We start from the raw sequence: 26366 nt of genomic DNA on the forward strand, positions 1-26366 counted from the left end.
GAATTAAGGGCAACAATAATAATTACAATCAACAAATTGAGAACTTGAGACTTGAGGTACATTCCGCGACAACATCACCTGGACACCCTTTGATCGAAAGAACCTCGATATTTGCCGCGTCTTAAAGACGCTGGCATTTCCAATTTTCTACGCATCTGCATAGCACAGGTCAACAAAATGTTAAGACCGGCGACTCCGTTATCGCTTTTGCTGCTCGCTGCATTCGCATGCTTGCTCGTGTCAATTCTATCAACTCCTATAATTAAGTCGATACCATTGGCCTCTTTCGACGGAGTTCAGTTTGGGGTCTTTGGTTTTTGTAAGGGAAGCACTTGTAGCAATATTGAAATTGGGTATAGTACTGGTAAGTCTTAATTCTTGAATGCACACTCTTTCTACACATGCTTCCGCGCAATGCGTACTTTAGCATACCAAGCACAACACTGATATTAAATAATTATTTAGAAAGTCTTTACGATGAAACTCAATCAGCTACATTCGATCTCTCTACAAGTACTAGATCAACGTTATCTGCTATTCTCATTATCCACCCGGTAGCTGCGCTATTCACACTTATCATGCTAATCCTAGCCATCGCCGCTCACTTCCATGCACCTTCACATTCCCCTCGATACTTATTGGGAATATTTATACTGAGCATCTTGACTTTGATTCTCACCCTACTCGCATTCCTCATCGATGTTCTACTCTTCGTACCTCACATGGCATGGGGTTCATATGTTGTGCTCGCCGCCACAGTCATTATCGCCGCAAGTGGTGTTGTGTCATGCGCTATGCGCCGAACATTGGTTAGTCGAAAAGCAAGGAAGCGTCGCATTGAGGAGAACGCAGAGATGAACGGAGAGAATTTCTACAACCGTCAAGAAACTGAAACAATCACTCCGGTTGTCACTGACACCAGCATTTCGAAAAATCCGGCCAACGAGAAGTTACCAACATTTGCCACATTTGATGCGAGTAACAATGAACGAACAAGTGACGAGCGGATACCTTTGACTACAAGAACTCCAACAACTGAAAACTCTCCTACTAATGTCCCTGGTGGATCTATTAGGAGTCAGGGAATGGACGGTTACAATGGACCACAGTCAGGCACCCCATCTATAGATCAATACGGAAACCCAATTCCGATGATGCCGATGATGCCGCAAGTAGGAAGTGCATACGGTATGCGAAACCGTGACCAATCTGCTGGGCCACCAGGACAGGCATTGAGCCACCAGTACTCTAACACTTCCATGAACTCGAGAGGGCGAGGTGGAATGCCACCAGGACCACCAGGAAGAGGTGGTTATGGACCACCGAGGGGTGGATATAGAGGAGGTTATGGGGGCCCTCCACCAGGCCCAAACCGTGGAGGGTATGGCTATGGCCAGCCAAGAGGGGGGTATGGTCCGAGAGGGGGTATGGTCCAAGAGGTGGCGGTTACCCAGGCCCGTACAGAGGAGGGATGAACAACGGAATGATGGCGATGGGTAACGGTGGAAGAGCGCCTCCACCCGGCTATGACAGCCGAGGACCTTCTGATCCTTCGGCGCCTATTGGTGGATTCAGGGATGCTTCCCCGGCGCCTCCCGGTGGATATATTGCATACAGGCCAGATGAAATAAGACCCAGTAGCTTGCCTCGTGCCGAATCACCTCCACCTATGGAAGATTTGGAAAATGTAGGCATGGTTGGACAGGCGATTGAAATGGTTAGTAGTAAATCACCTTGAAAAATTGATGATACTAATTTGGCATTAGGATGCGACAACAGGAAGTCCATCACATCCACCTCCGGGATTTGTCGGGCAATTCGGCAATCTTAGAGACAGTGATGACGACGTCGCTGGAATGGTGGGGCTACAACAGCAAAAAATACAGCAAAGGCATGAGACTTTGATTAGTGAGACGAGTCAGTACAGCCAAGATGAGTAAGTGATCTTCCATCATTGAGTCGCCAAGTTTCTAACGTGGTCAGATACGTACCACCAAGACAAGTATGGGGACAGCAAGCAGGTAGATCATCACCTCTGAACCCTGCCTCGCAACCTGTCGTCGAACTTCCTCCTAGCGAGTCTACTCACAAACGAGATAACTCGAATGATACTTATTACGAAGACGTTGACCCACGTTTTGCAGATCCAGCTCCAGCTCCAGCGACAAAGTCATCCCTGACAATTCCCGCCGCCCTCAATATTGCCGCACAGTCCTCGAATAACAACTATGATCCTAACTCTCATCTTCATCCAAATCCGTTGAGCAACTTAGATGGCAACAATTCTTACAATTCTTTAGAGGAGCTTCAGTCGGGGCAACGCTCTCCAGCTGAATCTGAAAGATCTACTTTTACGTCTGTGTCACAACGAGGGATCAATCCCAGATGGAACGGAGGCGCTAGTGGCTACGCGGGACCTCCAATGCCGAATAGGAGACCTGCCGCTCGACGAGAGGATGTTCTCTTGAATGACAATCCAGACTTTGCCTTGCCTATAGGTCGTGGTGGTCGGGGACCGCCTCGTGTCATGCGTGGTGGCATGATACCAAATTCCGCCTATCCAGGTGCCAGCGCTCTTTGAATTCGGTATTATTTATTTTCGGGATCTTTTGCCCGTTGCCCCTACATCTCATTTTACAGTTTCACCTACCTTATGACCTCACCAAATCGGCTCGTAAATAATGCCACTGTTTCTTTTCCTTCCTTTGTTGATATAGAGTCGTACGACCCAAGGCGTTTTGGTTCTTTCAAACTTCTAAAGCATACATTTTATGAGATGCACAGTCATTTTGGGCTAAGCAGTATCACCGCCTTGTTCTTTTGTTCATAGAATGGCTTCGAACTTGGTGATACATTTTTGATGATAGTTTAACAACAATTTTGTGTAGCAAGCCTTACATTTTGGCCTCTGCTTTAGGAGTTGGTCTTTTGCATTCAAGCGAATTTGGGCAGGAAACTTTGGGCCGCGTATGGCCAGCTGGTCGTTGGGCTATGGACGGTTGGTCAAAAATGGTGATTAAATGAAATGGAACTCTGGTGCACAGCAGTTAATATGACTAGGGAGTGCAGAAGTTGAGGTTGAAGGGGAGGGATTGAAAGGGCGTCACACATTATCGTGGGTGAGATGGCTATATGTTCTACAGACACAGACAAAGATACATGAATACTTTAGCTAGTAGAGAACAATTAAATGGACCTTTCAGATATTTAAGAAATTACATCAATTGAAATGTCAATATGGATAGGAATAGGTGTAGGTGTAGGAATATGTGGAATGGAAATGTGTTTTTAATTCTAACTTTTCTACTCTCACGTGAATGAATGGTTTTGAGTTTCGATGATGTACTCGCTGTCTTTTTCCCCATCGGGCTTGTGTGATACAAGTAAGGACAAGTAGGTAGGTAGGTAGGTAGGTAGGTAGGTACTCGGAGATAGATAGATAACATGAGAGGGGGCTCGGAGCAAAGCGCGTCACTAGCGGCATGTATGATCTGTATAATGTGCGAAGAAATTACTAGGTAGGTATGGGCGAGTTGATGATAGGCAGTGGAGGGTTTATGAGTTAGGGGAGAGATTAGTTGGATGCTGTGAGTGATTTGTGTGTGTTGTGTTGTGTGTATGTATGTATGTTGTGGTGTGGAGTGAGTAGAGTAGAGTAGAGTGGTGTAGGGAATTTAATCTAATTATGGGTGGGGGTTTTGAGAGGAGGAGGTGAGGATTAGAGGGAGATATGTTGGTATGCAGGTTGCAGAAATGGTATGCAGGTATGCAGGTACGGATGGATTTTATGGTTATGTTATGGTGTTCGGTTGAGTTTGGGTGTGGGTGTGGGTTTGGGTTTGGGTTTGGGTTTGAGGGGTGGATTGGTGAGTTTGATGGTTGGAGTGGATTGGGTTGGAGGGTTTGTGGCTGATGGGTTTGTGGTTGATGGGGTGATGGGGTGATGGATTGGGTGGGAGAGAGATAATCTTAGAGTGAGAGAAAGCACAGGAATGGAATGGAAAATCCAAAAGAATCCAAGAGAGGGAGATGTTGAATGAGGAAGATTTGTTAAAGATGGGTGGGAGATAGGGGGTTATGATATAGTTATAATGTTGTGTTGTAGTAGGGTAGGTCTGAGTAGATCCTTCAAGCATGAGCATCAGCATGAGCATCAGCATGAGCATTAAGAGAAAATCTTATTGATCTGTAAATTAAATATATGAGAGATGTTACGGATTGATTGATTGATTGATTGATTAATATTATCTATCGCTAGACCTGGTGTCTAGGTATAATATAAGAAATAATCTATGTATATATGAATTACGTGGTGCGTGTTAATCCACGTAGAGCAGGAAGGTCTTGATTCTTGCGAGACCAGAAGTCAAAGAAGAAAGAGTCCATCCATCCCTCCCATCCGGACAGAACATTCAAGATGAAACGTCTCCAAGTCGGAAAATCAAAACCAGAACCATGCAACCCATGTTTTGTGTTCCTGACCCTAACCCCGTCCGGACCCCTGCGTGGGATGGCTAAACATCTGGTCTGGTCCAATCCACGCTATCTACGTAAGGGTTCTGCAAAGTTTCCGATCAGAGACTTCGGGGTATTCCTTGTTGGTGACGGGGGGAGATTGTTCGTCGTGTGTGGATGGAGGGACTTGGGTGGGTTTGTGGGTTTGTGAGTTTGTAGGTTTGTACGTATGATTGGTATGATTGGTATGATTGTATTTATTGTGTTTATTGTATTTATTATATGTAGGAAGGAGGAATTGTATATGGTTGGTTTGTTGGTGGCTTTTACTGACTGACATTGGTTGTGGAGCCCCTGAAATGCGTTACAGAGAGGAGGGAGGAGGGAGAATGGGTGGTGAATGGTGAATGGTGAATGATGAGATGAATGGGTGGTGATGTTGTGCACCTATTGTGTACTGTGGTACGGGACTAGGCATGGACGGACGGGTTTTGTGATGGGTCGGAGGATAGAGGGGATTTTGAGAAATGATCGCTGTGGAATTGTGGGTGGGAAGGGAAAAAGGGAGTTTAAATATATGGATGGGGGATGGGGGATGGGTGGATGATTGATTGCATGCATGGGATAGAATGGGATGAACAATTGAATTATTGAATCATTGAATCATTGAATGATAGATACTTGGATATTCACTTTGCAATACTTGCTTGAGATTCTTTCGCTTTGATGGAATTCATTGGTTTGGAGTGCATGAGAGGGAGAAGGGAGTAAGTACGGTGATAAATGGTGATACGTGAAGAACATCTAGATGGATGTCAGAACGATAATGAGAAGTAAGAACGAAGGACTAATGTATGTTACCTACTCCCTACCTACCTGTTGATCGATTGATCTGTCGTCTTCTTCTCATTGTACTGTTGTATCATGTACGCGAGTAGTATCTTGTGTCGGATCATCTTCAACAATACAATACCATCACACTACGTACTATTGTGGCTTCCATCGACATCGACAATCCTTCTTCAATATCCTACGCATCAATCTCCATATTCATTTTCTCCTAATTCTGGATCCAAACATTATTCTCATACGTTAGTTCTTGACTCAAGCATCTACCAGCATCGCACTGCCTACCCCTTCATTCATTTCAGCGAGAAGGACAGAGGGCAAAGAGAAACTAAACCGCCAAAGACGAAGCTAGCGACTAGCATTACATGGAAAAGTTTGGACCGTTACAGCCTTATCAAGGATCTCCCAAATCAAAACTGGAGCACATGGGATCCATTTGATATCATTGCCGGACGGGTATGTTGATATCGATTCTTTTTTCTTTCATTTGCAAATCAATTGATTCAAGCCGTATAACTTTCTTCATCTCTGGATATAACCACAATTCATGCAATACGGTCGTTTGCTTTAACTTCCCATCTTAGATGGAAATACAAAAGGAAAAAAAGCTGGCGTAGTTCATCTTATAAGTTATAAGTTAAGAAGAACCTCTGGTCTACTCGAGAAACAAAACAATTGGATCCATTTCATTCATTTTCAACCAAAAAAAGACAGACAGACAGACAGAGAGAGAGAGAAAGAAAGAGAGACAGCGCGCGCGCGAGAGAGAGTAGCGAAATAATTCACATCATAATTCATTCCAAAAGTAATTCGCAATCTCAATTCATCAATCTCACTGCCGAACTCTTTATTTTCTATATTTTATTTTGCAGCCCGACACGACACTCACTCTCTTCCGTCTTCCTCAACCTTTTACCCATCTTCTTCCAAACCTTGTATTTCTCCATAATCCATTTTATTAATGATTAGCAAGGCCTACAGGGAAATTTAATTCCAAAGGAAATATCCATTCATTCACCCTTTTTCTTCAAATTTCAAATCAATTAAAAGTCAATTCCACCATACAATACGAATTGATCAAATCAAGCCTTCCCTGTCAATTCTGCGACAAACACTATTGTCCCCAATAAATCGAACCTACACGATGGTTTCTTCAATCCGACCACGAACTCCTGGAACGTCACCATCACATGGCGCCGAGAGATTAGCAGGAATTCCAGAGAACGGAAAGCATAATAATAACACCAATCCCCCTCGCCGTACCAGTCTTGGTGGTTTATTACTTCGTCGATCCAAGTCCGGAAATTTAAACTCCAAGCATAAGAAGGATCTGGCTCAATTGCAAGAGCAAGAGCGTGAAAGACTCCTTCGTGAAGCAGCTGCGATCCCCAGATCTCCACCTCGTCTTCCCGACCTTGCCGTCCCTACACATTTTCCCTCGTTTGGTGGTGAAGATAGACCGGGTTCGGCAACTTCTGGAAATAGTGGTCAGGGTGCGAGAAGTGCTTCTATGGATCCTCAATCCAGATCTTACACAATGAGTAGCACACTCAGTGTGCCAGTTCCGCCAGTTCCTTCGGGTGCGAGGAATGGTGGTTGGGTTGATCCTTATGCTAGATCAGAGAGCATGACACATCGTGGAAGGTACAGCTATGCAAGCAGTGCCGTGAGCACAATTAATAGTCCTCGCAGAGTGCGAAGACGTAAAGATCCTACTCCATTTAAGTAAGTTTTCAACATGACCTTCTCTCTTGACCTTGTATTAATGGCTCTGTAGTGTTCTCATCATTGGCGCACGCGGTGCAGGCAAGACATCTTTCCTTAATTTCCTCAAAACCTCCCTCGCTATCCCTCCCAAGAAGAGATCGAAGCCCGAACCATTGGCCGAAGATATATTTGCTCCACGTACCCCAAGTCTGGAAAATTCGTCTCGCATTATCTCGAATCGGAAATCGAAGGTGAGCGTATTGGTGTAACCTTGTGGGATTCAGAAGGCTTGGATAAAAATGTCGTGGATCTGCAACTTCGAGATATGTCTTCATTTCTCGAAAGCAAATTCGAAGAAACTTTCACGGAAGAAATGAAGGTTATGAGAGCTCCCGGTGTTCAAGATACACACATCCATGCTGTATTCCTCATTCTCGACCCCACACGCCTGGACCAAAATATTGAAGATTCAAAGAATGTGACCACGAATGGAAATGGACATTTTGGAGTATTTGGTACAGGCCCTCGTCTGTTTGGTAGTCTCGATGAAGATCTTGATTTACAAGTCCTCCGTACATTGCAAGGAAAAACTACTGTGATTCCGGTCATCTCAAAAGCCGACACTATTACAACGGCCCACATGACGTATTTGAAGAAGACGGTTTGGGATAGCCTGCGTAAGGCTAATCTCGACCCACTTGAAGCACTCGGACTAGATGATGAACCCGAAAGCCCAATTATCGGCCACAGTCAAAGCCGCCTCGATGAAAGAGATGAATATGCTACTTCTGAGCATGGTTCAGCTTCTTCAGGTGGTTCTCCCAATTCCAAGCGTCTTTCCTCGGGCTCCATTCGTCGCCATAAACGTGAGTCGGAAATCAGCGAGATTCCTTATTTACCTCTCTCAATCATCAGCCCTGATTTGTATGAACCCGATGTCATTGGTCGTAAATTCCCATGGGGTTTTGCGGACCCAATGAATGCTGAGCATTGTGATTTTATACGTTTGAAGGAAGCAGTGTTTGCAGAATGGAGAGGTGAATTGAGGGAGGCGAGTAGGGAACTTTGGTATGAGGGATGGAGAACTAGTCGCCTTAAGGAAAGGGAGGGTCTGGCTAGACGATGATTTTCTGGAGGGGTTATTTGAGACATATGTCTTACCTTTGGTGGTGAACATATTTTGATACAATAACTTCACAATCGCTTTGTGTTTGCGGAGTATGGGAAGCAGCACCAATTTACAATCTCCGGCCAGAAAGGACACAACAAAACTGAATATCTGATCTTCTTCCACCACTTTACCACTTCGATTTCCGGCTTCGAACACAATCAATCATTGTGTTGCATGTTTCAGACATGGCTTTATTTCCTTACACCTTTTACAACAAGTTTTCACGAATGAGGTTTTATTTTATTTTTTTCTTTGATGTTCGAGTACTTTACTCTATTGTCGGATTGGCATGCAATGGATGGAATGGAATGGAATGGATGCATACCCCCCTTTTTTACATTTCGATTTCTTACATTTTCTGATTTCTCTTTTACGCGTGGGTTTACAGCTGCTACTTTTCATTGCATTTGTGATGATGTGGTGGTTGTGAACTGCAGTTTATGAGGTGTTTCTTTTTACGCAGCTGGGTTTGTGGGTTTTGTTTGGGTTTGGAGGGAAATGGAAAGGGAAAGGGAAGGGAAAGGGGAGATGTTCTTGAGAGGTTTTTAAGGAGGAATGATGGATTGATGGAGATTCGTCTGGTGATTTGAGAGGGGAGAATGGGAAGATATTTGAGATGTTTGAGGGGGAAGGGGAAGGGAGGGGAAGAAAACAAAAGAAAGATTGATGAGATGAGATGGCAGTGTGAAAGAATGAGAGAGAGAGAGAAGAGAAGAGAAAAGATTAAGAATGAAATTGATGATTGATACCTATGAATTTTGGGCGGATGGTTTTGTTTTTTGTGCTCTTAGGGTTTTTGTTCATCCTTCTTTTTCTTCTTCTCTTGAAAGAAATAGTTTAGATAGATAGGTAGTGATATGAGAATTTGACATTTTGAGATGAAATCCTGTGGTATTATTGTGTTGCTTTGGACATGTGTTTTGGATGTTTTTGTGGGTGTGGGTATGAAGAAAGGGGGCGGGGAGAGAGGGAGAGGGAGAGGAGAATCATCTATCCTCTAATATACATTATATATAATACGTTAGCCACTGACTACTGAATACTAACCCTTAACCACTAACCACCAAAGTAGAGAAGAAAAGAAGAGGTGAGAAAAGACGAGAAGCAGAAAGTATCCACCTATATACATACATACATACATACATACCTAATCTAAAGCCACTCATCCATCCATCCATCTATCCAAGCGAGAGAGAGAGAGAGAGAGAGAGAGAGAGAGAGAGAGACACACAAGTGCGAGAGAAAGATATTATTTCATGCCATACTATATACTATACTATGCTCTATATATAATACCGAACATACCTAGGTATCACCCACCCATCCTCTTTGTTAGCACACATCAATCAAGATTCAAGATTCGAGGTTCGAGGTTTGAGGTTCGAGGTTCGAGGTTCGAGCGGAAGAGAATAAGAATAGGAATAGGAATAGGAATAGGAATGAAAATACAAGCACAAGTACAAGCACAAGTGCAAACATAAATATAAATATAAATACAAGTACAATTCAAACGTGCAATTCTTATCTTATGAGAGATAGATAATCTCGTGTTATGTTTCATTGCGTTCCATTCCACTTTGTTTATATCCATACTCTCCATACTCATTTTTTATACAGGAGGAAACTTATCCATCTATGATCTGATTGATGCTTCTCCTTCTAATATCATCTCCATACTCAGAAAAATGGCAAACCCCAAAATTCAACATATATCATTCCATTCCATTCAACAACGACAAGACGAAGCGACTAATTGATAAATTCATGTCGACACACCTCACAATTGCGCGTAAAAAAAAGGTTGATAACATTGTAGCGATCTATATATACAATCCCCAAGCCCGAAAACCATATTGTGAATCAATCCTCAAAGCCAAAGCTCTGAATAACAAAGCACCTGCACCTGCACCTCTGACACCAATGTATAGTCTCCAAGATACTGAAAAGCGCAATGTAGATATATTATCCGGGTGTATTGCAGCCCAAACAAATACGTGAACGATAAACATATCCATAATGCGCGTATACATAAATATAGCCCTTTCAAGATGTTGAGGCTTCTTCTTTGACCTCTACATCCTTCCCCTTCTCTTCTGTCTTGGTATCACTTTCTACCTCCTTGGGTAATGGGATATTCTCCTCTATAGGCTCTGTCGGCTTTGCGGGCTCTGTAGGCTCTATAGACTCTGATGCGATTGATGCTGATGGTGCCGCTGATATTAGAGAGGTGGCAGGCAGCTGCGAGCTACCATAGAGATTCCTCTCTAGACCACCTAATAAATCAGGAAAGTCATCCTCATCTTCTTCTTCGCCTGTGGACTTGACCGGTTCTGCTGGTAGTTTTGACTCCTCTGCCCCTTGTGGCTCATTTGATTCATGTGACTCGTTTGACTCGTTTGTCATTTCTATGTCATTTGATTCATGTACCACGTCTGGCTTATTTGACTCATCTATCATGTCTATGTCATTCAACTCATGTACCACGTCTGCCTCAACTGACTCTTTTGGCTCCGTCGATGCATCTAGCTCAGTCGATGCATTTGGCTCAACTGGCTCGTTTTGTTCAATTGATTCAACTTGTTTAGTTTCCTCAGTTGGCGGGGAAATCTCAGTTGGTTCGATGACGACCTCGGCAAAGTCAGTAGCTTCTGGCGCTGCAAGGGGCGGTGAAGTTGGGGCGACTGGCTGCACCTCTTCTCTGACCGGAGAAGCGGAAGAAGTTGCTACTACTGGCTGCTCTATTTCCCTGACTGGTGAAGTGGATGAAAGTGTTGCTATTGGCTGCTCTGCTTCTTCGCTTTGAGCTGTGGCTTGGCTAGGTACCGTAGGTGGTTCTTCCACGACAGGTGTTGGGGAAGGCTCTGCAAAATTTTGAGGAGTTTTCTCTTCCGCTATAGGTGAAGGTTTGACGGGAGACTGAATTGAAGCCTGAACAGCGGGACTAAGACTTGGGATCTCGGCCTCTGTTGGGCTTGCTGCGCCGATCTGGGGATTTCCTGTATTTTCCAGAATATCAAGCAGCATCTCTTCCTCCTCCTCCTCTTCAGCACGGAGTTCTACGGATACCTCCTCGTGCTCTTCAGTGGGATGGGACGGAACAGGGGGCAGCTCGGTTGAGGCGGAGACTTCCGCTATTGATAGCATTTCCTGGTTGATTTTTTCAACGGGAGCTAATGGAATATCAGTCTTCTCGGTCGAAAATGATATTGGCTCCCGCGCAGTAGTTTCGGTAGGGGACACCGTAGGGGTGTTGACTGTGGATGTAGTCAATGCTATTTGCTTCAAGGGACTACCGAACTTCCCTTCATCCTTTACTCTTTCTAGTTCCAATTTCGTAGGTCCGGGAATATCAGTGCCACCCATCGTGACATCGACGCTACTCGATTTTGGAATTTCTTGCGTAGTCGAAATGTTATGGTCTTGGGAAGAGTCTCTATGTGGTCTCGATGGAGAATTAAGGATATCAACAGAATCATCATCATCATCACCTTGGTCCCCTTCATCCCCGACATCGTCATCCGAAGCCGGATTTGAGTCATCTATCATCTCGGTATCGAGGTTCTTCGCTGGAGTCGCACCACCTTCACCTTCAATTTTGATTCCCTGTGCCAATGTTAAAAAAAACCCCGCTACAAATTTCCCAGGAAATCATTATTGACTTACATCAGCTCCCAAGTGAGAGTTTGCCGCATCGCCATTTTGACCCAATGGTTCGCTAGTTACATTGGGGGTAGAAGTAGGCAATATCTTCTTTCGTCCCCTTCCGGGACCTCGTTTCCCTTTCTTACCCACTGGACCCTTGCGTCGGAATGGCGTACCCTCGATCGCATTTGGATCAGGAATGGTTGTTTGAGAAACAACATCTCCTACAACAGTTTGACCGTGGGGCACGATGACTTTCTCCAGGTACTCATTGCCTGCAGCATCTGTCCTGCGAACTGTGGTTTGTACAACTGTAGGGACTGGAGCTGGTTTAGGAATTGTGGAACCTAATCCCTTCCTCCTTTTAGCCAGAAAGTCCATATCCGATGCATTTTGGTGACCAGGAATCTGCTTCCAGGCACGGGCTGTAAAACCGCTATCTCTAGTTTCCTCCTCTTTTTTGTCCGGCTTGTCTCCTAGAATAGCTTCAAGATCTTGTTCTTCTTCATCCATAGGAGTAGGTCGCTTGTATATCTTTCCAGATCGTGCGGCGCGTAGCAAATCTTGACTGTGTTGCGGTAATAGGTGGGAGTCTTTTGGCATTCCCCAAGGCAACTCTTTTGCCCAAATGTCATTTTGAGAGGCATTGCTTTCCTGCGGAGGTGGAGGTGCAACTGTAACGAATTCGCGGCGCCATTGTCTTACTGGAATCCCCTCGAGTATATCATGGTCGACATAGCCCGTGCGATTCTGCCGTCTTCCACCTGTTCGGTACTGCGAATGAATTGTTAGCTTCTAGCTTTTAACCAAGCACTCCCAGGAGCGTGTGCAAATTGACAAAGAGCTTTACAAGATGAGACGAGAGTATGGCGACCAGCCAATTAGGTATGAGAATCCAATTTGTAAAAACTTACAGCGGGCATATCGGCGCGTTGTGTAGAAAAACTATTCGGAGGAAGGAACGAGGTGTCAAGCTCGACCGGCGATATCAATGAGTTGGGATCCCCGGTATTTGACGCAAGTGATGATGCTTTAGTTGAAGTAAGGCTTGAGTTATATGATACGCATTGATCTCCAGAGGTCTTTTGTGATTGTCTCGTACTCTAGTCCGCTTTATTAATCGTATAAGACTTTGTGCCGTTGTGATCGCATTCAGAGAGGCTGTTGGAACGGATTTTGCGACGCTGGGGCTGCGCGTTCGATATGGGTACACTGAGCTACACGCAGACTTTCTAGTAGAATGCATATTAGCAATTGAGCGCGCAATCACGATAATGAATGGATTGGAAGTTGAATTGCTTCACCCAAGACTACATACCTACTTGCGATTGTTAAATACCTAGTATATTAATGGATAAGAACAAAACGCGGAGGGATTAAATGAAAGAAGTGACGCCCAGAGCAAATCGAGAAACATTCATGTTATCACGTGATAGTAAATCACAACACTACTTTGTAGGTAATTTTAACATCTCTTGCCAGGTAAGAAAAAGAATCATTGGAAGGCACACAACTTTGATTTATCTATAGTTGATGAAACTATTTAATATTTCCACTCAAGCTCAAATTGAAAGTTAGGCGCAAGGGAGTCTTGCCATGCAACGTACTCTTGACGCCCATTTTAGTGAGCCGGGAAGTTGACGTTATAGACCAAGAGAGGTACCCTTTCTGCTTCAAACTGTCTCCCATAATCCTGAAGCGTCCAGGACACCAGTGTGCATTTATGGAACAATTGTATAAGTTATGTACCGGCTTAAGCACCTTTTCATGTCACCTTGTTGGCTGAGGGGCGAGTTTCCTGAATTACTTGGTGTAAGAATGTCTCGCCGGACAGACACCAAAGTGCAATTGAACTCCATGTATAGTGATACATTTAACCAGGCCCAAACGTCTTGACTTCATAGCATTTCCTCAAGTCCACAATCCACAACCAGCCGGTAACATCAGTCCAATCTATGTAATGTGAGTTGTACGTTAGACCCCGCACTAGAAGGACTTCTTACCCTGTGTCTTTCTGTCTCATTATGTCATTTCTCCCTCCGGATTGCTTTCCCTACATCGAAAATCAGCAACATATCTTCTATGCAATGGTGTCTGAGGAGTACGTACCGATTTTCCACCTTCAACTACTAATCGATCCAGTTGGAAGAACTGACTAACGACAGTTTGTCTCTGTTGCGGAGACCGTCAGTATACCTTCTATTTCCCACTCAACTTTGTATCTGCATGCTCCTCCAAAAGTCGCCTTGCATTTCAGATCCCAGTGCCAAAAGAAACCTTCCAGTATCATATGAAGTTCTCTGCCGCTACACGTTTGGGCGTACCTTCAAGCTTTGTAATTCCTTCAATCCTTTCTGCATCAATTCCTGGACCTTCCTCTCATCTTGAACATCCTTGTGCTCTCTGAATGAGTCCCTTGTCCTACGTTTCGCATATTCTCGGAAATTGTATGCTGCAAATTGACCGCCTTGTCTCAATAATTGACGATACTATGAGTTAGAAGTAAGTATGGATATATCAATCGGACATTCCCTCTCATGACTTGGCATCACAAGTTTTGTGACATCGAAGTGAAATCGAAGTGGCAACCACTTGCAGGGTAACATTCATGATTACTTACCAGCGATCGAGCTTGTTGCGAAGCTTCGCCTTTCAAACCTGCTACTACAGACATCTTGTTGTAGTAAATTGTTTGGCAGAAAAAAGCTTGAGGTTTCCAGATTCAAAAGTTTGTCACTTCTTCAAACTTCCCTAAGCATCAAAATAAAGAACGGCAAATACCGAGCCCGAATTTCCGTGGACATATGCACGGAGATAACGATAAGATAGCATCGTCATTCACGTGATCCTTTCTTATCCATTCCTTTCCTTTCTTCCTTTCGTTCTTCCTTTCGTTCTTCTTGAAGTGAACGTTGCAAGTACCTTGCCTTTTGCTTCATATGCATCTGCAGATTGTTTCATGAAATGTCTGGATCGTAATATCTGAAGTGGCATGTGTATACATACTTTTGTTACGCATAAAAAGATTTCAGAAGATCCTTATAAAAAGTTCATATCGGACGACTGCATATCATTATCATCGAGGAAAGATCCACATGAATTTGAAACATCTCGTCTTAATAGAATAATTAACGACTAGGCCTACATCATCTAACCCCCCTATTGAGAAAAGTAGCGATCTATGGCTCAGGTGCCGCGCGGAAAGGGGGAGGGGAATGCTTATTAAATCAAAATGGAAAATGATCTGGGGTTCAAACAAGCATTGCTTTGAAACATCTCTGTCAAACTGTAGACAGTCAGTTTATTGCATACAAGCAAAGCAACGTTGACCTGAACGCTACCTATCATATCTATTTCTGTCTAGATGACAACAGTGCGATGTCAATCAGATAGTAGAACACACCAAGACTAACTTCTTCCAGCCTTCCAGCCTTCCAATTGACAATTAGATATATCTAAGTATTATGTATTGTATTATCGTTAGCATCTCCATCTCCATCTCCATCTCCATCTCCGTAAAACTTTCTTTGCTCATTCTGACAAATGATTTCCCCCCTTCGTTACATATACAGGTGTACGAATCCACATTTATACTTTCACCCCCATCTCCCATTTCTTTCCCACATCGTCCCAAGGTTATCTCGAGCTATCAAACGCATCCCCATATAAAAGATCTATTTTGGCTTAATGGTTTGATAGCCTTACGTGTCATTATCATTAACATACGCGTCTTTGTAAGTGAAGAGCTACCGAGCACGTCATTTCCTCTAGGTCATGCCTTTCCCAAACCGGGTTCCATACAAGGCGGGTGAGAGGATATCGAAGCTTTTAGTAAAAAGAAAAAAAATATTAAATTCTCTTGGTAGGCACATAATCTGATACGGACATTATAAAAGTAGCATCGTCCTTGTTTGTTCTCTGTAACTTATTTATACCCACTCTTTCTTAACTTACTTGGACTCTTGCTTTCCATCCATTCATCTCCCTCTCTTCCTCTTCAACTTCTTCATACACACATAGTACATTCCCAGAGGACTCTCTAATAGCCTCAATTGTTCTCACGTATTGCTTGGATCAACTCATACTTTTTACTACCTTCAAACGCAGATATGGCAAACTCTCCCCATGGTGGTGTCCTCAAGTAAGAATGCGAAATTAATAAGACTGCATGAAGTCTTGGGGCGTTGGGGTGCGAATTAACTAACAATCGCAACAGAGATCTTCTCGCAAGAGATTTGTCAAGACACAATGAACTTGCAACAGAGGCCGAAACCCTTCCCGCTGTTGTTCTCACTGAGAGACAACTTTGCGATCTCGAATTGATTTTGAGTGGTGGTTTCTCTCCCCTTGAAGGTATGTCATTTCCGCTTATGTGGAGGGGCATCATGACCCCGCCATTTTGAATATAATCTGCCAAGATATGATAACAGAAATCTATCTATAATGCGACAACAATTGCTAATTCCTCATTCCCAGGTTTTATGACCGAGAAGGATTACAACGGGTACGAGACTGCGCTTTCGAAAATACTTTTACTAGCCTAACATTTTACAGTGTCGTTGAGAACAATCGATTGGCAGATGGCAACGTCTTCAGTATGCCAATTACACTCGATGTATCCCAAGAACAAATCGAGGAGTTAGGAATTAAAGCAGGAGCAAGAGTTACTCTTCGCGATTTCCGTGACGACAGAAACCTTGCAATTATCAACGTCGAGGATGTTTACAGACCCAACAAGTGTGTAATTCCGACCTAGATGAATGAGAAAGATCTAACAAATTGATAGGGAGAAGGAAGCTAAGGAGGTTTTCGGTGGTGATGCCGATCACCCTGCAGTTAAATATTTATACAACACTGCAGCTGAATTTTACGTTGGAGGAAAGATTGACGCCATCAACCGTTTAGAACATTACGATTACGTCGCTTTAAGATGTAGGTGATTCGGTTTCTAGAAACCCCAGAAAGCTACTAATATGAGAAAAGATACCCCCGCAGAAATGAGACTTCACTTCGACAAGCTCGGCTGGTCCAAGGTTGTCGCATTCCAAACCAGAAACCCTATGCACAGAGCTCACAGAGAGTTGACTGTTCGTGCCGCTAGAGCCCGTCAAGCCAACGTTCTTATCCACCCAGTCGTTGGTCTTACCAAGCCAGGTGACATTGACCATTTCACCCGTGTCCGTGTTTACCAGGCACTCCTTCCTAGATACCCTAACGGAATGGCCGTTCTTGGTCTTCTTCCTCTCGCTATGCGTATGGGTGGACCTCGTGAGGCTGTTTGGCACGCCATTATCAGAAAGAACTATGGTGCTACACACTTCATCGTCGGACGTGATCACGCCGGACCAGGAAAGAACAGCAAGGGAGAGGAATTCTATGGTCCATATGATGCTCAATACGCGGTTGAGAAGTTCAAGGACGAGCTCGGAATTGAGGTCGTTCCTTTCCAAATGATGACTTACCTCCCAGATAGCGACGAATATAGACCAAAGGACGAGGTCCCACAAGGTACCCGTACTCTCGACATCTCCGGAACTGAGCTCCGTTCTAGACTTCGCTCTGGCCGTGAGATTCCAGAATGGTTCTCCTACCCAGAAGTTGTCCGTGTTCTTAGAGAATCTCACCCACCTCGTTCTGCTCAAGGTTTCACTGTATTCCTTACTGGTTACCACAGCTCTGGTAAAGACGCAATCGCACGTGCTTTGCAAACTACCCTCAACCAACAAGGTGGACGTTCTGTCTCACTTTTATTAGGCGAGACTGTTCGCGCCGAGCTCTCCTCCGAGCTTGGTTTCAGCCGTGCTGACCGAACCCGCAACATTGGCCGTATTGCATTCGTTGCTTCCGAGTTGACCCGTTCCGGTGCTGCCGTCATTGCTGCACCAATTGCACCATATGAAGATGCTCGTAAGCACGCTCGTGAAATGGTTGAGAAGTATGGTGACTTCTATCTCGTTCACGTTGCTACCAGCCTTGAGCACTCTGAGAAGATCGACAAGAAGGGTGTCTACGCCAAGGCTCGTAACGGTGAAATCAAGGGTTTCACTGGTGTTGATGATCCTTATGAGGTTCCCTCCAAGGCCGACTTCACCGTTGATATCGAGAAGACTAGTGTCAGAAATGCTGTTCACTCAATTATCTTGATGTTGGAGAGCGCGGGTTTGTTGGACCGTCTATAGATAGATAGAATGTTAGTACATTGGTTTGATGGGGTTGGATAGTGCCTTTTGGAATACAATTCAGAATGATAGCATTTCGGGGCGTTTTTTCAAAAAAGGTTTAAATAGACGAGAGCAAAAGTTCTTAGAGTCGCATGCACATGAGTCATGTAGGTAGCGGATGGATATATTGGTAACAGGCGAGTTTATATCTGTTCTTATTATTGAGATCAAATACTATGCACATTTCAGCATCACGTTGAACAACATGTCGTTCGTTTACTTGTACTTGTATTGATTATTCATACCATTCCTGATGTCACTGAACATGGTTTCAACTTTAATATAATGCCAATAGTATATGTTAATACACCCTTGTGAGAATGATCCGTAGAGTATAAAAGAATAGAAGTATTCGAAACTATCCTTCCAACCACCCCAAAACTACAAGCCCAACATCTCCCTTGCCATTCCTATCTTCATACAGCACACGTAGCGTCTGTCTAAAAAAAACTCTTCAACAACAAATTTTCAAAAAGATGAGCGGGTTATTCATTCTCGATCCTCCGTACTTGCTTCATACTTGCTACTTTCTCGAAATATAGATAAAAGCACGAAATATAAAGTAATAGGCAGGCAACCAAAAATCTAACGTGTAAATCCACCAATAGGATTTAATACTATCACTTCAAAGGGTTTGGTAATCAATTCTTCTTTGGCGAGGATTTCGCCGGTGGAAGTGAAGTAGGGGGATGATAGGTGCGTGGTGACTGCTGCTTGGTTTGTGTTTGGGAGGGGGGGTTTGTTAGAACTTGGGGGGTGGGGATGAAGATGTGGATGTGGATGGAGATGGGAGAGGAAGTGAGTTTTAAGATAGAGGAAGGTGAATAGATAGAGAAGTATGCATACAAGTTTCCTGAAAAAGAACAACATTCGAACCGCTCTGCGAGTCTATCTGTTCGAAGGCTTGGTATTTTTTCTGGGAAATATTATATTTCTTTCTTTCTTTCTTTCTTTCTTCCTTTCTTCCTTTCTATCTTTTAATGTTTTGTTCTCATTCATCATTTCGCTTCGCTATATGTATCACAAATTGGTAATTCCCCACCCTTGTTGCGAAAAGGAACGAGATGTATCGAGCGAGGAAAAGCAGAAAACAGATAACTCACAACACCCTGTTCATTTTCACGGACTTTGCTCGCGAGATCGAGGAGGATTTGTTGGAGCTGGGAAGTGGACCTGTTAGCTTGTGTGTGGTTGTGGAGATGAAATGGATGGTGAAGATAGGGATGATCTAGGAGTATTGTGTTGTGGGATTGGAAGGTTAAGTTAGGTAGGAGCAAATTGAGAGGAAAATTGGGTGACGCGAACTCGATTTTCTTTCCCGGGGGTGGGGTGGAAGATGGCGATGACTTGGATTTCTTCGGACATTTTTGGGACGGAAGGGTTTGCGGAGTTGTTTGAGTGTGTGATGCGATGTGATGTGATGTGATGTGGTAGGATTGTATGATATGATTTATGTGTTTTGTAAAGTCGAGATGATTTTTCTCTTGGGTAGAAAGAGTTTCTTGAAGACTAAGAATTTGTAGACCACTTTCGAGCTAGAATATGTAGGGATTTTTGAGTACCACGGAATCACGACCGGTAACTCGAATGATTGTTTGTGAGAGGCGTATGTATAAAGGGTAGATGCAGGTAAGATAGCATGGGGTTCGAGATTCCAACGGTTGGTATATGCTTGTTGGTTGTTGGTTCTATATACGAGTGATATATTTCAAGCTAATTCGTTGCGATATTGATAACTACATCTGATTGGGCTTGCAGCTGGCAACAGCGTGAGGAGAATTTGATTCACAGAGAAGAAATTTTATGACATATGCAGTGGACGTATGACAGTATATGAACTTAACGCTTACAGAGTACGATGCAATATTGATAGACGAATCGACAAATCGACGAATAATGGACTTGATGACTTTCTAACTGCTGTCTTATGGACTTGTCTGCATCTCTTGATAGGGCAACGAGAGATTTCTAGTCACATCGAAAAAACCAATCTTCTGCATAAAGAGAGTCGACGTGATCACTTGACGACCCGAAAGGGAAGATAGAGTTCATGGATCTCGGTCAGTATAGCTACCTACTATAGTGCCTAACTGTTGGTATTGAAATCGTACGGCCGTATAATGCTCTTAATACATGCACAGTATCGAATTCCACTGTTGGAAATTGTGGTGTAGCATAAAAGTATCCTGTTCGCGTGGGAGTCAGAATTGGATCCAGAAGTTTTGATTCGGCCGTTATGAGTTTCCATCTATCTCAATCTCATTAAAAATTGTATCAAAAAGCGACTCAACGAACAATGACACCAAAGACTATATATCTCATCACAGGCGCAAATCGAGGCAAGTAACCAACCATATTGTGTATACAGGCACTCCGTTCTAAAAATTCTTTCAGGAATCGGTTTTGGTATTGTCTCCATATTACTTCAACGCGCCAACACTACAGTAGTGGCGACAGTCCGCAATGAAACGACCGGCGTTGCCCCTCTCAAAGCACTTCCAAAAGCCGACAACAGTGACTTAATCATCACTTACCTCTCAATTCCCACCACTTCCACGACAGAAATCGAAACTTCTCACAAAGCATTGACTGAAGATTTGAAAGCTAGGGATATTAAGAGAATCGACGTCCTCATCGCAAATGCTGGGAGCGGAACCTGTTTCAGGTCAACAGTTGATACACCGTTTTCATCTATCGCAATTGACTTTTGTGCCAATACACTTGGACCGATTGCCCTCTATCAAACTCTCCTTCCCTTCCTCAAAGATTCCACTAATGCGAAGTTTGTTATTATTGGGAGCATCTTGGGAAGCATTGGAGCTATGATGCCTGGAGCACCAACTCTTTCGTATGGAACTAGCAAAGCAGCAGTACACTATGAGATGAGGAGGAGAAGATGGTAGTTTTGACTATTCACCCCGGGTGAGTTCTCAAAAGTGGGCTCTTGTAGGGAGAGAAAACTGATCATAGGTAGATGGGTCCAGACAAAAGACGGGCAGACTTTTGCAGATAGCATTGGTGTTCCTGCGCCACCAATGACGGTGGGATAGAGTGCAGAAGGGGTTCTCGCACAAGTAAGATGTCTTGAGTTCAGGAGGACTTTTGCACTAACACTGGAAACTTTGAAATAGATCGATATAGTAACCAAGGAGACAACTTCAGGAACCTTTGCGGGCTTTGATGGAGTAGAAGTGCCTTGGTAGAAGGAGATAGGAAATGGACAGGCTAGAGAGCATTGTTACAAAAAGAAAGAGAGCGCAGATAGGGAAGACACGTTGTCGGACTGACTATGGTTGAAAAGGCCATGCCCTCAGTAGTTAGATTTCACATCCCAATTATGAAAGCATTTTTGCGCCCACCACGACAATGACCCATCCACTTGAACTACACAAGTCAATTTCTCGTTCTATAAGGGCAATATGGCAAGATATAGTTATAAAGAGCGATCTATGCTTGAAAGCTAGACAGCATATTTATTAAGTGCACTTCGAACGTAGACCGATTGGATATCATAAATGGCGATGAAGGATGATGATCCTTCCGCGCCTTCTTATCATGATAATATATAGAGATGCCGTTCTGCGGAAGAGCCCAATTATGCGCGTCATTGGCTCCTTGCCGACTCATAAGATGGAGTCAAAGGAAAGAAGAAGTTCCCTTTCGATTGGTATCTGCGGTGATCCCTCTGTACCATATTTAATTTCCTTGAAGTCTCATTCAACGGTGTAATCTTGTCTAGCATACCATCCCTTTCATCTTTTGTGCTGTTTGTAAAAATATTCTTACTCGTTACGCCGACACTGAAGATGCTGATACCGACGAATCAACTGACGAATCGAGGCAGCATCTGTTTGCTCATCTCATTAGCCTGGATGGACATAATCAATATCGAGAATAGGGAAATGTACTCAATATCACTTTCGCACCGACCATCGTTCGATACATTGTATACATCACGTGCAAGCCTCCTCAGCTTTGATCTTTCATTAATGCAACCCAGACTCTAGTTGGCACGATGATGGCACATTTGGCATCAAAGCCCCTAGCGGAAATCTCAATATGAGACTGCTGGTCATTGCCAACCTACCTCACCTCGCTCAGCAATAGCTTGACATTTAACAAGAAGAGATATGAAATTTCCGTAGCGCAAACGTGGGACACTCAAGCCAAATCAATTATTCGCCATATGTTCGACGTGGTCTGCAGAGTCGACGGCACGGATTGTAGGGTGCGACTGTGATGTTTCGTGTCAGATAGACTGAAGACTTGCAAGCAGAAGCACATTGAGCCAGCCATATTGTGTGTACCTCAAATGCACCCCGCTGGAAGAAATTTCGAGGTGATGATGATATTCATTATCAAATTAATTGAATTGTCGAAGTATCACTACACCTTGCCAGGGATTTGTGGATTGTGGATGGAAATATATTAGGGGGTTCGTCATCTGTTTACGAGGCTGATAATGATAAACATCATTTATACTTTGTTGTAAACATTAGTTGCTTTGGGTAAAGAATGATCGGGTGGATGTAAGCATTTGCATACCGGTACACAAGAAGATGAAGAAGTTGAGCAATGTGAATACGATTATACCATAATGAGTGTGAAAATTGAAGGTCCTGCGAGATCTTTACCTTGTACAGAGTTGAGTTCTCGATAACGATATCGTAGATAGATACAACTGGATAAAATATGCCAAGCCGGTAGTGAAGCTTTGGTAGATGATCTGTAAAAAAAAAAGGATTGATATAATACTTGACAAATCACAACTCACGCCGCCATGTCTACTTCAAACAAATAAAACCTAGATCACTTTCTTCAATGTTCAACCGCATCATGGATTTCAGAAGTGACACTGCGAGTCTGCGACACTGACACTGACGATGGGAAACTTGGTACCTCCCCTTCTTTCCAGTTCCTCTGGGATCCTATCCTCTACCTCTACAGTTTGATATTACGAGAATCCAACCTTGGAATTTATTTATATTGTATATGAAATCTTTTATCAGTTCGAATGGTTCTAGAACTCAAGAATCCCAGATTGTGGTCTGAAACCTCCAACTTTAGTCAGGGTCTTTCCCGTGCTCCACCACTTCATTCCATCATGGAATTCCCATGGGCTGTGATCCATCCATCAAACAAGGTTCTCCTGACTTAGAGATACTTTTTTGGTCGGAGAGCATTCCCGCTTCCACCACCCGCTCAGCTGAACAGTCTAATCACCAGTAGCAGCTCACTTTACAGATGTCCTTGATGGTTCTATTGGCGGAGACATCCCACCGTATCTTGCCACTTTTTACTCCCAGTTGCAACTGCTGGTAAGCTGCAGCACCTACTCGAGCCGCGCTCTTCAACGCAACAGGAGAGAATTTCAAAGTTGCATGATGCATCTCAAGCAGAAACTGTAGCATTGGCTCTGCAGACTTGTTAGAGATGAAAAATGCAACACATGGGTTCAACCGGTCAAGCATTTTCTTATGGATATTTCCTGGGAAATAAAGTCGAAACAAAATGATCGTTTCATCGACAAACCACAAGCGTGACTGATCGACGTGCTATGTCCGGTGCGGAAATATCATCCCATTCAGTATCAACAAGCAAATCACTTCAAGCATCATTCTGGTTGCAAACAGTGGATGGCAACGAGTAGGAAATGCTGTACCATGGAACTATAGCTAAAGGGGTAAAGGTCGGGGCTTCAATTCAAGACAAATCGGAGCTTGAGAGTAAAAATACAACTTTAAATTCACCAGCGACGCCCCCGCAAATTAGTCGATCCATCCGAAAGAGGCTTGTTCTCTGTTTATGACTGTGGACCGAGTCAAATGCTTGAGGGATGTATGGTTTGAGGAATGAGTAGATGCTCTTGCCGAGTGAATATTTCCTTCATGTCTTTCCCCTACCCAAATTTCTCTTATTTTCATTGCGAGATCTTTGATTTTGATTAGATATCCCAGCTAAGTTTCTTTAACATACTTACATGGCATCGCAGAAATACTAGACTGCACACAGAACCGTTCGATCTTTGTGAGAGAGTCAAACATCTTTCTATCCATAGAAAATATCACGACTCTTAACAGTACGGCACAATCAGGTATTGTCGGTACTTAACTCTGTTCCTCATGATGGTAGCCAAGGGGTATAAACCCCAAATGCTATGGGCAATAATGGAACCAGATTCGCAGAAGAATTCTGACTACACGGTCGTCTTGAGTTCAGGGAAACGTCTACTTCAAAAGCTCGCATATGGATGTATACCCAGTTTCTTACAGAGAAGAACAATACGACCTAGTTCGCCAAAGACGCAAAAGTTGCATCCCACTTCATATCTCGATGGCCTTCGCGGAGTGGCTTCTTTCATCGTATTCATGGGGCATTATACTGAGGAGAATATTGGATGGTGGACTGAGCCATATGGACTCTACGAAGATGGTGCTCCGTCATCACCTATACAACTCCCATTTGTTCGAGTACTATATTCTGCCAGGCCAATGGTACATATATTCTTCATCATTTCTGGATTCGTCCTCACCTACAAACCTCTGAAGCAAATACACTCTCAACAATACTCGGCACTTGCATCTACATTGTCTTCGTCCGTCTTCCGCCGCGCAGTCCGTCTCTTCTTGCCATCTTTTATTACACTCCTTATAATGTCTATGGCCGTATATTATGAGTTCTCAGAAGCTCGATACGGATTTCCCCTATGGTCACTCAGCGCTCAGATTGGGAGTTGGTACGAAACTTGTTGGCAGCTTTTACAATCATCCTGGAAGTGGGACGACTCTTCATTGCCTCTGCCACGTTATAATCCAGCACTTTGGACAATCCCTGTGGAATTCGCGCAATCGATGCTACTATTTATTGTTATACTCGGACTTTCTCACGCTCGTATAAACATGCGGCTTCTCATTCTAGCATGCATCATGTCTTTCTGTTTCTGGAGCGCACAACTACACGCAGTCGAATTTCTGGGCGGAATGTTCATTGCCGAAGTTACACTCCTCCAATCATATAACTCGACGCCATCCAACTCTGCCGAATCCTCCCCTATCCTTCCTACTACCGAATTCGGCGATGAAACTAGAAAATTATCCATTGATACAGCGTCTGAGACTTCGAGTATCAGTACGGCAAGCAATAAAAATACTTGCATGAAGGTATTCTGGATTCTTAACGTTATATGTGGTCTTTATATTTCCTCTTGGACAAATGAGCATGTTGACGAAATTCCGTTCCTCTCAACCCTCGATGCGCATACTCCGGAACCATATAGCGGGCAAAGAGTTTGGTTCTGTCTTGCAGCCTTTCAAATCGTGATTGCATGCACACAACTTACTAGCCTACAATCTCTCTTCAATCTACCGATTCCTCAATATCTAGGCAATATATCATATGCCCTATATTTGACACACAATCTTTGCCTTACGATCCTCGAACCTCGTTTTGGACCGCTGTTCGAAAATACGATTGGAAAAGATTCTTTTATAGGTAGACATGCTTTCTGGGCGGCTGGATTGCTAGTTTATGGACCAATTATATTATGGACAGCAGATGTGTTTTGGAGGGCAGTCGATGTACCGTCTACGAAATTTGCGAGGTGGCTCGAAAGTAAATGTTTGCTTAAGGAAGATGAAAGTCCTAGGAAGAAAAATTCCCTTTTTTAATTTGGTTATGGTTGATGCATTCAGGTCTGGGATTTGAATCGCATGGTTATTGGCGTTGTATAGATATCATGGCAATTGCATATCGAGAGCGTTTTGGGGAATTGGTTTATGAGCGACATATTGGCATTCCAGTTTATGTATTTAGAGGCCATATAATGGCCATTTATAATGATCAAATATTCCATAACACGTTGGGATATCAGAATCAAAATACTCAGGTGTTAAAGGGAGGACGAGAAAGATTTTGCGGCAAGTTGGAGACTCTGGGGCACCCAAGATACTCTATCTTTTCAATATTTGATATCAAATGAAATGATCACTATTTTGAATTGAAAGCCGAATATATACACATAAATCTTTTATGTATCATTTTTCTATATAAACTTCTATTTGGTATCTCGGTTTTCCAAGTAACCTACAGTTGGTGGTACCTAACCTTGCACAACTATCAAGCTATAAGCCAAGCGCGAACCCCCCATCTTTCTTATCAACAAACTACAACTTTCAAGCTTCCAGAGAAATGAACTTCACTGGAATGTACAAGTCCAAGCTTCACAATAGGATTTCATCTTGGCTCAAGGTGGTATACTAATTTCTTTGCTCTTCTGTTATAGAAAGCTCCTTTCCTTGCGTCCTGAGAACATTCTCGCTTTT

The 26366-nt window shown here is 43.5% G+C and overlaps 9 protein-coding genes across 9 annotated transcripts; 6 read left to right on the forward strand and 3 right to left on the reverse strand.

Moving 5' to 3' along the window:
* Positions 1 to 177: 177 nt before the first annotated feature.
* Positions 178 to 2581, forward strand: Bfra_000752 (putative ph-response regulator protein pali rim9 protein; the record flags this gene model as incomplete). Its single annotated transcript, XM_037331196.1, has 5 exons — positions 178 to 364; positions 466 to 1408; positions 1465 to 1717; positions 1767 to 1936; positions 1984 to 2581. 5 exons carry the CDS (start codon positions 178 to 180, stop codon positions 2579 to 2581), a joined length of 2151 nt encoding a protein of 716 aa, XP_037197529.1.
* Positions 2582 to 6448: 3867 nt separating this feature from the next.
* Positions 6449 to 8137, forward strand: Bfra_000753 (putative septin aspe protein; the record flags this gene model as incomplete). The annotated part of the gene is made up of 3 exons (XM_037331197.1): positions 6449 to 7029; positions 7082 to 7209; positions 7263 to 8137. The coding sequence occupies 3 exons, from the start codon at positions 6449 to 6451 to the stop codon at positions 8135 to 8137; spliced, it is 1584 nt and encodes a 527-aa protein (XP_037197530.1).
* Positions 8138 to 10225: 2088 nt separating this feature from the next.
* Positions 10226 to 14498, reverse strand: Bfra_000754 (putative lyr family protein; the record flags this gene model as incomplete). Its single annotated transcript, XM_037331198.1, has 8 exons — positions 10226 to 11785; positions 11846 to 12598; positions 12739 to 12854; positions 13432 to 13517; positions 13828 to 13877; positions 13934 to 13996; positions 14149 to 14313; positions 14445 to 14498. 8 exons carry the CDS (start codon positions 14496 to 14498, stop codon positions 10226 to 10228), a joined length of 2847 nt encoding a protein of 948 aa, XP_037197531.1.
* A 1304-nt stretch (positions 14499 to 15802) lies between these two features.
* Bfra_000755 (putative sulfate adenylyltransferase protein) lies at positions 15803 to 18003 on the forward strand (the record flags this gene model as incomplete). The annotated part of the gene is made up of 6 exons (XM_037331199.1): positions 15803 to 15965; positions 16041 to 16177; positions 16301 to 16328; positions 16379 to 16561; positions 16611 to 16756; positions 16808 to 18003. The coding sequence occupies exons 1-6, from the start codon at positions 15934 to 15936 to the stop codon at positions 18001 to 18003; spliced, it is 1722 nt and encodes a 573-aa protein (XP_037197532.1). The 5' UTR covers positions 15803 to 15933.
* Positions 18004 to 18630: 627 nt separating this feature from the next.
* Bfra_000756 (putative antibiotic biosynthesis monooxygenase protein) lies at positions 18631 to 19410 on the reverse strand (the record flags this gene model as incomplete). The annotated part of the gene is made up of 4 exons (XM_037331200.1): positions 18631 to 18752; positions 18892 to 18961; positions 19149 to 19205; positions 19351 to 19410. 4 exons carry the CDS (start codon positions 19408 to 19410, stop codon positions 18631 to 18633), a joined length of 309 nt encoding a protein of 102 aa, XP_037197533.1.
* A 931-nt stretch (positions 19411 to 20341) lies between these two features.
* Positions 20342 to 20948, forward strand: Bfra_000757 (putative aflatoxin biosynthesis ketoreductase nor-1 protein; the record flags this gene model as incomplete). Its single annotated transcript, XM_037331201.1, has 2 exons — positions 20342 to 20384; positions 20440 to 20948. The coding sequence occupies 2 exons, from the start codon at positions 20342 to 20344 to the stop codon at positions 20946 to 20948; spliced, it is 552 nt and encodes a 183-aa protein (XP_037197534.1).
* Positions 20949 to 21649: 701 nt separating this feature from the next.
* Positions 21650 to 21990, reverse strand: Bfra_000758 (uncharacterized protein; the record flags this gene model as incomplete). The annotated part of the gene is made up of 3 exons (XM_037331202.1): positions 21650 to 21809; positions 21832 to 21892; positions 21972 to 21990. 3 exons carry the CDS (start codon positions 21988 to 21990, stop codon positions 21650 to 21652), a joined length of 240 nt encoding a protein of 79 aa, XP_037197535.1.
* Positions 21991 to 23289: 1299 nt separating this feature from the next.
* Positions 23290 to 23586, forward strand: Bfra_000759 (uncharacterized protein; the record flags this gene model as incomplete). The annotated part of the gene is made up of 2 exons (XM_037331203.1): positions 23290 to 23363; positions 23454 to 23586. The coding sequence occupies 2 exons, from the start codon at positions 23290 to 23292 to the stop codon at positions 23542 to 23544; spliced, it is 165 nt and encodes a 54-aa protein (XP_037197536.1). The 3' UTR covers positions 23545 to 23586.
* Positions 23587 to 24170: 584 nt separating this feature from the next.
* On the forward strand, positions 24171 to 25712 carry Bfra_000760 (putative hard surface induced protein; the record flags this gene model as incomplete). Its single annotated transcript, XM_037331204.1, has 1 exon — positions 24171 to 25712. One exon carries the CDS (start codon positions 24171 to 24173, stop codon positions 25710 to 25712), a length of 1542 nt encoding a protein of 513 aa, XP_037197537.1.
* Positions 25713 to 26366: the final 654 nt, after the last annotated feature.

This window comes from Botrytis fragariae, assembly GCF_013461495.1.
Source record: "Botrytis fragariae strain BVB16 chromosome Unknown tig00000001, whole genome shotgun sequence".
NCBI classification, from domain to species: domain Eukaryota; kingdom Fungi; phylum Ascomycota; class Leotiomycetes; order Helotiales; family Sclerotiniaceae; genus Botrytis; species Botrytis fragariae.